Genomic DNA, 14,513 nt, shown 5'->3' with positions numbered 1-14,513 from the left:
CATACCACTCGATCCATTGTCTACAGCCAAGCGCTACGATATCACCGCATTTGCTCCAACCCCTCAGACAGAGACAAACACCTACAAGATCTCTATCATGCATTCCTACAACTACAGTACCCACCTGCTGAAGTGAAGAAACAGATTGACAGAGCCAGAAGAGTACCCAGAAGTCACCTACTACAGGACAGGCCCAACAAAGAAAACAACAGAACGCCACTAGCCATCACCTTCAGCCCCCAACTAAAACCCCTCCAACGCATCATCAAGGATCTACAACCTATCCTGAAGGACGAGCCATCGCTCTCTCAGATCTTGGGAGACAGACCAGTCCTTGCTTACAGACAGCCCCCCAATCTGAAGCAAATACTCACCAGCAACCACACACCACACAACAGAACCACTAACCCAGGAACCTATCCTTGCAACAAAGCCCGTTGCCAACTCTGTCCACATATCTATTCAGGGGATACCATCATAGGGCCTAATCACATCAGCCACACTATCAGAGGCTCGTTCACCTGCGCATCTACCAATGTGATATATGCCATCATGTGCCAGCAATGCCCCTCTGCCATGTACATTGGCCAAACTGGACAGTCTCTACGTAAAAGAATGAATGGACACAAATCAGACGTCAAGAATTATAACATTCAAAAACCAGTTGGAGAACACTTCAATCTCTCTGGTCACTCGATCACAGACCTAAGAGTGGCTATACTTCAACAAAAAAGCTTCAAAAACAGACTCCAACGAGAGACTGCTGCATTGGAATTAATTTGCAAACTGGATACAATTAACTTAGGCTTGAATAGAGACTGGGAATGGATGAGTCATTACACAAAGTAAAACTATTTCCCCATGTATTTCTCCCTCCCACCCCACCCCCCACTGTTCCTCTGATATTCTTGTTAACTGCTGGAATTAGCCTACCTGCTTGTCACCATGAAAGGTTTTCCTCCTTCCCCCCCTGCTGTTGGTGATGGCTTATCTTAAGTGATCACTCTCCTTACAGTGTATATGATAAACCCATTGTTTCATGTTCTCTGTGTGTGTGTGTATATAAATCTCTCCTCTGTTTTTTCCACCAAATGCATCCGATGAAGTGAGCTGTAGCTCACGAAAGCTTATGCTCTAATAAATTTGTTAGTCTCTAAGGTGCCACAAGTACTCCTTTTCTTTTTGCGAATACAGACTAACACGGCTGCTACTCTGAAACCTGGAAGTGCTGAGAATCCAAACTATGGAAATATGGTCAAGTTCAACACCCAAAAACTGGGGCGTTCAAAATCAGCAGGAATTTCTGAAAATTTAGGCCTATATAATACTGATAATATAGCTAATGTTTCTATGCAAAAATATTTTGCAGTTTACAATCTATTTCATTAAGATATAGCTCGTTAAAGTCTTCATTATCCAAGGCATTTAGGAAATGTCTGTTTGAATACCCTTTACATGCAGTATTACTGTAACAGCTTACAAAGCTACAAAAGGAAGTATTAGAAGTAATAAAATTCTACTCAGTCATTCACTCATCCATTCTGTCCAGTTATTGCACAGGACCAAGATCAAGATATATGTAAATGGTGAATATTATCAGAGTTATTATTAGACTTGCCCCCACTTGTGGCAGGACTATGATAAAAGCTTAAACTCCATTTGCTTTGGGAGATTTAATTCAGAGAATAAGATATGAAACTGATTAATTTTTTTTTCCAGAAAGAAATTCAGAGTTGAATTTTCCATTTTTTTTTAATCAAATCTAATATGTTTCAGCACCTAAACATGTGTTGTAAGCCTAGATTACAGGCAAACAAACATTATACGTATCTCAAAGAATGCAAAGAGAGGGTGACAAAACAACAGGATGCAGACATGGGAGGAAGAACAAGGACTACAGCAAAAAGATAAGCAAAAAGTTGTTACTCAGCAAAAGGTATGTGCATAGCAAGGTAGAGCATGAATGTCTGTTCAACTCCTTTCTTATGAACATCATCTTAGAAAGGGGTGTCATGGAGGGATCTTAAAGAAGAGAGAACAGCAGCTTCACAGATCACCTCAGGAAAGGCGTTTCAAGCATATCTCTTAGAGTGGATAGTTCAAAAGATCAATGGGTACATAAAAAAAGTATTTCAACATGTAGGTCACTGATGGAGCCAAGTTAATATAAAAAAGTTTTCCACAAACATTGTTAAATTCTAATCAAATCATATTCAGATTACAAAATAGATTGGGACATTGTTTATTAACATAACTGTAGATACATCTACACTGCAGCTGGGAGCGTGCGTCCCAGCACAAGTAGACAGATATGCGCTAGTTGTACTCGAGCTAACACGTTTAACATAGTGTAGCTGGAGGTAGCATGGGTGACAGATCGAGCTGCCATCCAAGTACAAACTTGCCTGGACCCCTGACATACTTGGACAGCAAGCCCAAGCCGCTCCCCACGTTACACCCAGCCACACAGCTATTTGAAGCATGCTAGCTCAAGCAGAGCTAGTGCATCTGTCTAACAGTGCATTGCAGAGCACATTTACCATATGAGACAGTTGTCTTAAACCTCCTGTCCCGGTACAAAGAGCGTTAAGTCTTCACAATTAGTACTGCTCACATACAAACTTTGTGCATCTGGGACAAGAAAAAAAATGAATACAAAATCTACTGTAAGCAGCTCACAAAACTTATTTCACAGTTAGTCTCTCCTCCCCTCATTTTTAAATCCAGTTTTCTTCTTTCCCCCAAAAAGCATGGGATCCATGTCTGCCAGAGCATAATACTTCTGTGGAAAACAGGTAAGGAAAATATTTTAAAATACGCTCAATGCCCTGTGCCTAGTTACGTCTTCATAGAGTAACTCTTAGGAGCATTTTCTGAACCTCCCTGAGGACTTGTCTACCCACCTAACTTTAACTAAAGTGAAGCAAAACCTGTGTAGAAAAGCCATAAGAGAATCAGAGAATTGTGATTTATTTAGGCCCCCTTTCTGTTTATCAAGCCTTATCGTCTACCAATCCAGAAACAACAACATGTGACTTAGGTGACCAAAAAGAAAGCACATTCATGCTTTGATATTCTTACAGTGAAGAGTTAACAAGCAAGACTCAGACTGAAATATATTGGAAAAATCTTGCTCTTGAATGCTTTATGCAAAGCCACAAATGACAGGAACCCTTGGAAATATCCCCTGAATATTGTTCAGCCATGAACAAATTCATGCAAGTTGTGATTGGTTCAAGAATAGTTTGTGCATACACAGGAAAGGGAAATCGGGTGTATAAATTACTGAATACTTCAAAATGGCTCTAGATATTGGTACGGACCATATTATTTGTCCCAAACCTACTTAGAACAGTAAAGCAACAGCTGCCTAAGCAGGCTGTTCTGTCAAGGGAGAGCTGCACATTTAAGAAAAATACAATTTGTAACCCATATAAAAGGTTTGTCATAGGGCACACAGAGGAACACTTTAAAAAGCTTGTAAATAAAAATTAATAGTTGATGCTGTTTTCTCATTATCCAAAGGCATAGGTACATAAAGCAGATTATGGCCCTACAAAGTTTCATGTTACAATGAAAATATTTTTGAGCAACAATTAAAAAACCAAAAACCATCTTTTTAAAAAAATTGCAGACCTATTTTTAAGCTGGCCAACAATGTAAAAATGCCTGAAATGATTTGAGCCAAACCTGATAAGGATTTTTTTCCACAGGCTGGGATACTGCACTCAAAGTTATAGCCTGGAGCAAATGTTTTAGCCAAGCCATAACCCCATAAAAATTGGAGTTGATAATGGAAATGCTGACAGGCTTTTAACTATATTGGTGCTAGTGTACACTGCTGTGAATAAATAAATAAATAAATAAATAAATATATTTTAATTAATATTCCATTTTTATTGGATTTTTCATAAATAACTCAAGCTGTACACACTTTTTGGTAATGTTTTTCCATAATACTCTAGAGGTTGATGATAAAAAAAAATCTACAAGAAATTACTGTGGCCTCTAGTTTAAATTTATCCTTATTGACTATCAAAAAAAGCTCATTGGAAACACTGCACATTTGACATTAAATATAAGCCACCAGAAAACCCAAGCCAGATTTCTTCGATCTCCACATTCAAGCCATCAACTTCACTTTGCTCTTTGTCATTTTAATACTGAACAGTCACTCAGAACAGATGGCTGAGAGTACAGAGATTATAAGTAGCTCTAATAAAATGTTCAAGAATACCCAGAAAAATTTTGCTTTATGCCATTTCAAACCCCCCCCCCATACCTGCTGGAAAATACCCTTTATTTTTTTCTAACCAATACAGTACTTCAAACTGGATTTCTATAAATTAAATCCCGCAAACAATATAAAACAATCTGCATGTTCCAGCAGATGTGATTGAAGCACAAATTTGCTTTAAGAAAGTAGGCCTTTAATACAGGCAGTTTGGGCTATGGGAAAGGCACTTCGTTCTAGTGAATGAAAAACTCAGGCTAAGACAATCTCTGCCAAATAGTCCTAGGGCTGAACTGCATAGAGGACTCAAAGACTTAGCCTTTAGACTAACTTTGGAATCCTAAGACTGTAGTTGGGAGGTAACCTATCCATGGGGTATAGAATAAAGATCTGTCACAAAAACCTACATCATATGAGCCCAAGATAGCTGGATTCCAGTGATCTTGCTGGAAGTGTGATAACATGCATACAAAAACACTGATTTTAGGAATGTTATTTACCTATAGCCACCAATACTATCTGCTAGCAGTTGGCATTTAAATATGTGCTCTGCTTACCTTCCTTTTCCACTCGGAAGACAAAAGTCCTATGAGCTGTGATAACTTCAAATTTATTTTCCCCATTGACTCTGACTGTAGCTATCGCAGAGAGCAGGATTATTCCCTTAGAGTAAACTTCCTATATCAAAAATAATAGAAATAGTTAATACGACTTCACAAAATTGTAGGTAGTTCTAGTCAGATGTATGCCATTATGGATGTAAAGTTCACATATTAATTCAGTCTACTGCATTATTGATAAGTCATATCGATTGCGCCCTCAGAATTTGCTACATAACACCAATTTCACCCTTATGTCGCTACCCTCACCTGCCCCCTTCTCAGAAGGAGTCTGACTCCATGCAGGTACATTATCCAATATACTGTAGAACCACATTTTATAAACTCCAATTACATGAAACTCTGTATTCCAAAATGCCACTGACAGCCTGACAGTAGACAACTGTAATTTACCCTTGTTTTACCAGTCTTGCCTATCCCTACGACTTCAGGAAACATCAGGTACACAGATAAACATGACTCATCGAACAGTGTCAGGGAGCTTTTTCAGCAGCCATCAGCTTTTTCCCCAGATGTCATAACACCAGGAAAGTATTTTCCACATAGTTGGTCAGTGAGAACAGGAGATGCATAGATTAGCCTGGGATTGGAAGGGAGACAGAGATAGGAGGCACCATACCGCAGAACTAACATGGCAAAATGTCTGGGATTCCTAATACTTCTGATTTGGTGGGGGTGGCAGTCTCTGGCTCCAAAACGGTCCAAAATAGAGGTGGGGGAGGGAGAAAGCCTACCACAGTTTAGCAAGACTTTAAAAACAAAAATAAAACAAAACCCCTAATCAAACAGCTCAAGCCATCCCTTACACCAATGGGACCACGGATCATAGGTATTCAAGTTCCAATGTGTTTGTGAGAGAGAGAGAGAGAGAGAGAGAGAGGGAGAGCGCATATGCCGGAAAATCAGATAGTATAGTTGTATCTAGAACAGGCATGGGCAAACTTTTTGGCCCGAGGGACACACCTGGGAATAGAAATTATATGGTGGGCCATGAATGCTTACAAAATTGGGGTTCGGGTGCTAGAGAGGGTGAGGGCTCTGGTTGGGGGTGTGGGCTCTGGGGTGGGGCCAGAAATGAGGAGTTCAGGGTGCAGAAGGGGGCTCTGGGCTGAGATGGGGGAGTAGGATGTAGACTGGAGATGAGGGGGTTGGGGTATAAGAGGGTCCTTCAGCCTGGGATCTAGGGGTTCAGAGGGCGGGAGAGGGATCAGAACTGGGGTAGGGGGTTGGAGTGTGGGGAGAGGCTCAGAGGTGCAGGCTTCGGGCGATGCTTATCTCAAGCAGCTCCCGGAAGTAGTGGCATGTCTCTTCGCTGTTGGAGTGATGGAGGGGGCCATTGGAGTGCATAGGACCCAGAGGGGGGCGATGCCGCGGCTTCTGGGAGCCTTGTGGAGCAGCCCCCAACCCTGCTCCCCAGCTGGAGCAGGGCAAGCCCCAGACCCTGCTCCCCAGCGGGAGCTTGAGGGCTGGCTTAAAATGGCTGGCGGGCCGCATCTAGCCTGCGGGCCGTAGTTTGCCCGCCCCGATCTAGAATGGACTTCTGCAAACCAGCTTAGCTTCAGAGCTTGGGTTTTTTGAACCTCAATATGCTTGGATCTACTTGCCTTCTTATTAGAACCCAAATATGCTACTGGGATTTAACAAGTGAGAAAGCAACATATTTCTGACTGGAAAGGGTTCAATCACTTTCCCCCAAAAAATCCTAGTTACAATAATTTTCTACTTAGATCTTTTTATAATAAAATTATCCTCTATGTCTGTACTCAGTGCATCATTTTTAAGGTTAAATGCTGAGCGCCCATTGAACATATTTTCTATTTATTCACTGTATTACTGATCTATGTAAAGACATGCTACATGTCTCACGTTTTTCCCTTTTAAATACATATATATTCAATTAAAGCTGTTCGGACAATTGCAATATAGTGAAAATATAAGGATGCAATAAAAATGATGCATTTTATTTCAAGCGAACACTTCTACAACTATGTGAAGAATGACTGTTTTGGTAATTTTATCTTAGTGGATAGCACAATGAAATAAAGGATTACACACAGAAAAACATAACATTAAGACTATATTTTCTTTGAAAAGGCATTTTAATACAGTAGCTATTCATTTGTCAGAAAAATTTGGGAGCAGCATTAAAGTTTTTTTTTACACTTCACAAAATAGAATCATAAGGTAACAAATTCCAATAGCAGATGCCCTTTCTAAAGGCACTCGTATATAATTATCTTCCGGTGTTTGCAGGCATCTACTGGTTATGTTAGGTACTGTTGCAGCATTACTCTATCAGATTGCTAATACGACCAACAACTATTCTTATTTCATAGTGTGTTTTTTTGTTTTGTTTTGTTTTTTTAGTAAAACCTCTTTTCTTTGTACTCTGTTTCTCTCCTCTCTCCGACAGGTAGCACATTTTGGACATAGGGACCAAGAAACACAAATGCATTTTGCCAAAATTGAAAATGTACACCCCTTCAGGGCAGAGAACAGACCTGGAAAATTTTAATGAAGGTCACATTTTAGGAACTTCTGAGGAACTTGGAACAGGAATTTATAAATGAAAAGACTTTGGTAACCCTAGGTTTCAGAGGAGCAGCCATGTTAGTCTGTATACAGCACTAGTTCTGGTAATTAGGGTTACCAAAAAGAAAAGGAGGACTTGTGGCACCTTAGAGACTAACAAATTTATTTGAGCATAAGCTTATGAATCCGATGAAGTGAGCTGTAGCTCACGAAAGCTTATGCTCAAATAAATTTGTTAGTCTCTAAGGTGCCACAAGTCCTCCTTTTCTTTTTGGTAACCCTAATTACCAGAACTAGTGCTGTAGCTATGACTAGCTACACAGCTGCTGTAAGACTATGAGTTTTTTACTGGCAGATTAGAGAGGGCACGTCTATTCCTATTGACTTAGGGACTAAAAGTTCTTGCACTTGGTCTAAATATAAGAAAAGACAGGCTGATGATGGAAAGAGTTCTGCAACTAGAAATTACTAAAATGTTACATTTCCTCTCACCACCGCAGCTCATGGTTAAAACATCCCCTCCAACTAGCCATAAAATAAAATAAAATAAAATAAAATAAAATAAAATGTTCATTCCATCCTTTATGTTTAAGTTAGTTATTTTGTTGGTAACCCTAGCTGAGTGTTATAAGCCGTCCTACGTGGGAGACTCTCTGCCCCCATGTTCCATGCTGCCAAAATTGCAATCAATCAGAATGGCTCTCATACTACAGCCCCCTCAAAAAAAAGAAAAACAAAGGAGGGAAGTGGTAGAATGTTCTCCATCAGCAGCCTTCTACTTTGGAATGTTTCCCCTCCTTTATCTAAAAGAGTCCAGATCTTTTGACAGATGGAGCATACGACAAGGAGTATCTATTTACTCAGACTTTTAGGGTATATCTACACTGCAATGTAAACCCAGATTCAGGTTTGAGCCCAACCCCCCCACCATCCGCATGCCTGATTCAGCTCAGCAAGTACTCAGGACTAAGGGCCTAGGCCCCTTCTGGGAGGTGGGTCTGAGTCCAAGGCCTGCTGAGACTTGGGTCCCAGCCTTATCACTTTGCAGCAAGGGCATAGCTCAAGCCTCAGAACCAAATCAAAAGGTTTGGCTAGTGCAGCATTTGCATGGCTGAGACACCCAGGCCCAGCAATTGTAAACCCAACGCAGAGTGGACACTAAAGCATGGGATTGAACACCCCGAGTTCAAACGCACAGATCCAGGTTTACAATGCCCTTAGGGAGGAGGGCACAGGAAGGGATCGCAAAGGACAGCATTGGGAGCAGAGAGTCTTGTGTGGGCCTAGTTGTGTTGGGGCTGCTGGTGGGGTTAGCTACTACTTTCAATTTATTGTTTTTTTGTATTTTATGTCAAAGGCCCTGGAGTGCCATGCAGGTGTCTTACTGTAAAATTTTATAAATCAAAACACTGTTAATCTATTGAATTGCATAGCAGAAATGTACATATGCTGGACAATATACAAATCCTGCTGAAATCTATCACTCCAGATATTTATATGGACCTCACTACCATAATTTCAGAGTACCTGACAATCTGTATTAGATTTTATCACCACAAACCCCTGGGAGTTTGGGAAATATAATCCCCACTTTTAAATACAGGGAACTGAACACAGAGTAGATAAAGAAGTGGCTTGCCCAAGGTTTCACAGGAAGTCTTTGACTGAGCCAGCAATTGACCCCATAACTTTAGAATCCCAGTCCAGTGCCCTATGCACTAAATTATTCTTTTTATGAACACTTACATAGGTCTCACACCGTTATATTTCCCCAGGCCTTTATGCCTCGTGGGCATAACCAGCCCTTTTTTCACCTCAACACATTTGGAAGATATAGCTATTAGGTGTTTGCAGGTAAAGATGGACAAATGTGAGCAGCAGCAGCATACCCAATAGCAAACTAACATCGCACAGATGCTTCTTTTCTCTCTGCCACAAGTTACCTAGAACACCCCTCACACTTATGACTCCTGTGACTTAGATGTGATACAAGATTATATCACACAGCTTACTTGAGCTGCACTTACCACCTCCACCCCCATCCTCAACCTTATGCTGTTTCCACTCATGAGTTGAAGTAGACTACCATAGTTGAAAGGTAGACACGCACACTCACATGGTCATGACATTGAATTTAGACTTGTTATGCTTGGGTTTTATCTATTCACCTGAATTTGAGGGAGCAGAAAGAGCAAATGACTAACTTTAATACTCACTCAATACAGGAAGAATATCCCAACATTAAAGTTATTACAGACTGCCTCAGCTGAAAGCTCACCTTCACTCTTTCACTAGAAGATGGACACATTTAACAAAAACTAATGGGGTGTTTTTAAAACTCTAAGGAAGTTAATGTAACAGCAATTACTTGAACTTTTACTTCTGAGAGGAAGTGCCTTGCATAATGCTCAAATAAATTTGTTAGTCTCTAAGGTGCCACAAGTACTCCTTTTTTATCTGAGAAGAAGAGACCCTTTTGTACAGCAAGAGTAGCTCCTACACAAAGAGACTGAAAGTCCACAATGTAATAAGGGAATTGAGCTTGCTCATCTGGCTTCTAGATAGGGGAATGCAAACTGTGTTGGAGGGTGGGTAAACACAAAGTTTGGTGGAACAATGAAAAAATTCTGCGCATGTAGCAGCTGATAGGAAAGTGAAAAGTAAAGCTTTAGCATAGTGCAAAACCAACACAACTTTACACCCAGCTTCATTCTGTACATATTGTAAATACAATGAAACTGGAATAGTTTATGAATCATTTGTCAATAGCTACTTCTCATGCACAGGAAATAAACGCCTAGTATTAAAAAAATTCCTTTCTGATCAGGACGATTTCCGAGTCACCTCACAAACCTTTCTTGTCTGATTGCTTAGCTAGAAAGATTTAGCTATTTCCTTCCCCATCAGAAGTACCCATAGTAATATCACAACCGGTCAGAAGTTCTCAGATGGAATGGTTTTCTGTCAGAGAGGACAGATTCATCAAAATCTAGCCTTTTTGTGGAGGTGGTCTGATTGTGATTTAGGTCTGACAAAACCACAAACATCTCTGACAGAACCTTCATTGGTTGCCTGACAGCTTGCCTAGCCAGTTTCTAAAAAGCCAACCTGGAGAATTGCTGGGCAAATCTAAATGAAATCAGATTCTGAAATCATACATGAAACTGATTTACCGTTTTCAATACAGCTCTAATTAATATGTCCCAGCTCCTCACACATTTGAAATAACCTTACCATACCAACATTTTTGCTTTACTATAATTTAAGTTTAAAGTAGCAGCCGCGTTAGTCTGTATTCGCAAAAAGAACAGGAATACTTGTAGCACCTTAGAGACTAACAAATTTATTAGAGCATAAGTTTTCGTAGTCTACAGCCCACTTCATCGGACACATACAATGGAACATACAGTAAGATATAGATATAGATATACACACACACACATACAGATAGGTTGGAAGTTACCATACAAACTGTGAGAGGCTAATTAGTTAAGATGAACTATTATCAGCAGGAGGTTTTGTAGAATTGGAGTTCCTTATGTCAAAAAACAGACAGCATATTGAGACAAAAAACCATGCAGATTTGGTAGTTGAAAAGCAGCCTCAGATTACATTTTCCTTTTATAAAACTCTCTCCGCTTAACCACACTCAGTTAAAGATATAACCACATAGGATGTTGCTCTCACCACACTAGCTTGCTCAAGCCTATGTATGTATAAGAAATGAATAGCATCAGTGGCTCAGTGAAGAACAGTATGAAGGTCAATGACTGTTTGCAGGAAATTGGACATTTTTCTTCACATAAGTGTAGGGGGTGTCACACATACAACTCCCTCGCTGCCCCCCTCCTTTATTTTTCTTTTAACTTATTTGCCATTTGGCAAACTTCTCCTTCTAACTCCTTCACCTTCTGCAAGTTCTGAATTAAAGTGAAGCAGACAAGGCAACTAAAATATGTAAGTTTTCCAAGATAAAATACAGAAATATTTTTAAACTTCTCAGCATCTACCCAGTGTTAGTACACCTCTGTGAATACCACTTGTAGTTAAAAGCTGCCAAGGACTAGCAGTAGCAACATAAAACTGGTTAGTCAGCACCTCACAATATGGATTCACTTATTATTAATGTGTGTTACTATTTGTGAAAAACAGTACGAAACTAGACATTTAAAATAAAGAAAAAATTCTCTGTCGGAGTAGAACCTGATTTCTGAACATGTTACACAGAGGAGCACACTGAACACTTGTTTTCACTGCAGTGTTGGCTCCAAGTATAACTTGTGTGTTTCCCCAAACCCAACACCTGTCAAAAATCTCTAGCTCAAGTTAAGTGGTGCTTTAAACTTGAGCAAACTGCCGTCAGGGGTATGGATTAAAGCTCAAGTGCTCTGGAACGAGAAATGCAGCTACTCTGTGCAGCTAATAAAATTCACTCTGCGTTTCTTGAGTGTTGTTTTGAAGCATGGTTGTTCTCAGCCAAGCTATGTTAACTTAGGAGGTGTCAGTTTGAGTTATCCACACTCTAGTTAACACCTCCATGAAGATAAGACTCTGTATATATACACAGACTCTTCAGATCATTTTTAAAATAAAGGAATAATTATTAGAAGTGACTTGTGGGTTTACAGGCAATAAAACACTGCATTTTATCACTGTTATCCTCAGCCTGCAGTTAAATCTCAAAACAAAACCCTACCAGAAATAATAATTTTATTAAGATGATGTTGAAGTAAAAAGAAAATGGTACAGAGTTTAAGCATAGAAATTTCTGGTTATCAGGGAATAAGGTACAGATTATCAAGGGGTGCGAAATTCGGTTTAGGAACAGGTGGCATAAGGAATACATAATCTGCAATCTCCAAGTACAGACATTGAGATATGGGGGTATGTTGTTCATATAATGGCTATGTTCACATGTGGAGTATAATGAGTGGATACCTACACACATAATTCTCTCCCTGATGAGAGGATGAAACACATGACAGATCTTATATATAATGCTCAACACACTACTGAAAGGCACTCAGATACTACAGTGGTTAGCACAGGGTAAGAACCTATATAGAGTAGAATGGAAGGCCAGCCACATGCCCCAACTTAGAACTCTGTGGCCCTAACATGAAAATTTAGGGATCTATCTATTAAATCCTAAATCTAAATCGCTTTCCCCTAATTACAATTATCAAATGTCTCAAGATATTTATCAGAGGGGTTATTGTGTTAGTCTGTATCCACAGGGGTAGTCGTGTTAGTCTGTATCCACAAAAACAACGAGGGGTCCAGTGGCACCTTAAAGACTAACAGATTTATTTGGGCATAAGCTTTCATGGGTAAAAAACCCCACCTCTTCAGATGCATGGAGTGAAAATTACAGATGCAGGCATAAATATACTGGCACACATACTAATGTGATATATAAGATCATGTGCCAGCAATACCCATCTGCCATGTACATTGGCCAAACCGGACAGTCTTTATGTAAAAGAATAAATGGACACAAATCAGACATCACAAATGGTAATATACAAAAACCAATAGGAGAAGACTTCAATCTCCCTGGACATTCAATAACAGATTTAAAAGTAGCCATCCTTCAACAACAACAACAACAAAAAAACTTTAAAAACTTCTGTAAAGGGAGATCATGTCTTGCTAATCTATTGGAGTTCTTTGAGGGGGGTCAACAAACATGTGGACAAGGGGGAATCCAGTGGACATAGTGTACTTAGATTTCCAGAAAGCCTTTGACAAGGTCCCTCACCAAAGGCTCTTATATAAATTAAGTTGTCATGGGATAAGAGGGAAGATCCTTTCATGGATTGAGAACTGGTTAAAAGACAGGGAACAAAGGGCAGGAATAAATGGTACATTTTCAGAATGGAGAGGGATAACTTGTGGTGTTCCCCAAGGATCAGTCCTAGGACCTATCCTATTCAACTTATTCATAAACAATCTAGAGAAAGGAGTAAAAAGTGAGATGGCAAAGTTTGCAGATGATACTAAACTGCTCAAGATAGTTAAGACCAAAGCAGACTGTGAAGAACTTCAAAAAGTCTCACAAAACAAAGTGATTGGGCAACAAAATGGCAAATGAAATTTAATGTGGATAAATGTAAAGTAATACACATTGGAAAAAATAACCCCAACTATACACAAAATATGATGGGGGCTAATTTAGCTACAACTAATCAGGAGAAAGATCTTGGAGTCATTGTGGATAGTTCTCTGAAGACATCCACACAATGTGCAGCAGCAGTCAAAAAAGCAAACGGGATTAAAAAAGGGAGAGAGAATAAGGAGGGAGAATATCTTATTGCCCTTATATAAATCCCTGGTACACCCACATCTTGAATATTGCATACAGATGTGGTCCCCTCATCTCAAAAAAGATATACCGGCATTAGAAAAGGTTCAGAAAAAGGCAACTAAAATGATTAGGGGTTTGGAACGGGTGAGGAGAGATTAAAGAGACTAGGATTTTTCAGCTTGGAAAAGAGGAGACTAAGGGGGTATATGATAAAGGTATATAAAATCATGAGTGGTCTGGAGAAAGTGAATAAGGAAAAGTTATTTAATTGTTCCAATAATATAAGAATGAGGGGCCACCAAATGAAATTAATGGGTAGCAGGTTTAAAAGAAATAAAAGGAAGTTCTTCTTCACTCAGCGCACAGTCAACCTGTGGAACTCCTTGCCTGAGGAGGTTATGAAGGCTAGGACTATAACAGGATTTAAAAGAGAACTGGATAAATTGATGGAGGTTAAGTCCATTAATGGCTATTGCCAGGATGGGTAAGGAATGGTGACCCTAGCCTCTGTTTGTCAGAGGGTGGAGATGGATGGCAGGAGAGATCACTTGATGATTACCTGTTAAATTCACTCCCTCTGGGGCACCTGGCATTGGGCACTGTCGGTAGACTGGATACTGGGTTGGATGGACCTTTGGTGTGATCCAATATGGTCATTCTTATGTTCTTAAGAACAGACTTCAAAGAGAACTGCAGAGCTATAATTCATTTGCAAATTAAACACCACTAATTTGGGCGTGAACAGGGATTGGGAGTGGCTGGCTCACTACAAAAGCAATTTTCCCTCTCTTGGTATTGACACCTCCTCATCAATTATTGG

General features: G+C 39.8%; 1 protein-coding gene across 7 annotated transcripts in view; it reads right to left on the bottom strand.

Moving 5' to 3' along the window:
• ARAP2 (ArfGAP with RhoGAP domain, ankyrin repeat and PH domain 2) overlaps nucleotides 1–14,513 on the bottom strand; it is a 194,189-nt gene that overhangs the window by 140,020 nt on the left and 39,656 nt on the right. For all 7 annotated transcript variants that reach the window (XR_006281136.1, XR_006281135.1, XM_038400790.2 and 4 more), the window contains exon 8: nucleotides 4,792–4,912. Coding sequence is in view for 5 of the 7 variants with exons in the window: in XM_038400790.2 (XP_038256718.1) it covers nucleotides 4,792–4,912 (121 nt within the window). In the remaining 2 variants the exon portion in view is untranslated. The remainder of the gene's footprint in view (nucleotides 1–4,791; nucleotides 4,913–14,513) is intronic.

Source organism: Dermochelys coriacea, chromosome 4, assembly GCF_009764565.3.
Source record: "Dermochelys coriacea isolate rDerCor1 chromosome 4, rDerCor1.pri.v4, whole genome shotgun sequence".
NCBI classification, from domain to species: Eukaryota; Metazoa; Chordata; order Testudines; family Dermochelyidae; genus Dermochelys; species Dermochelys coriacea.
Note: the sequence above shows the minus strand (reverse complement) of the source record. Positions and strands in the feature narration are given on the sequence as shown.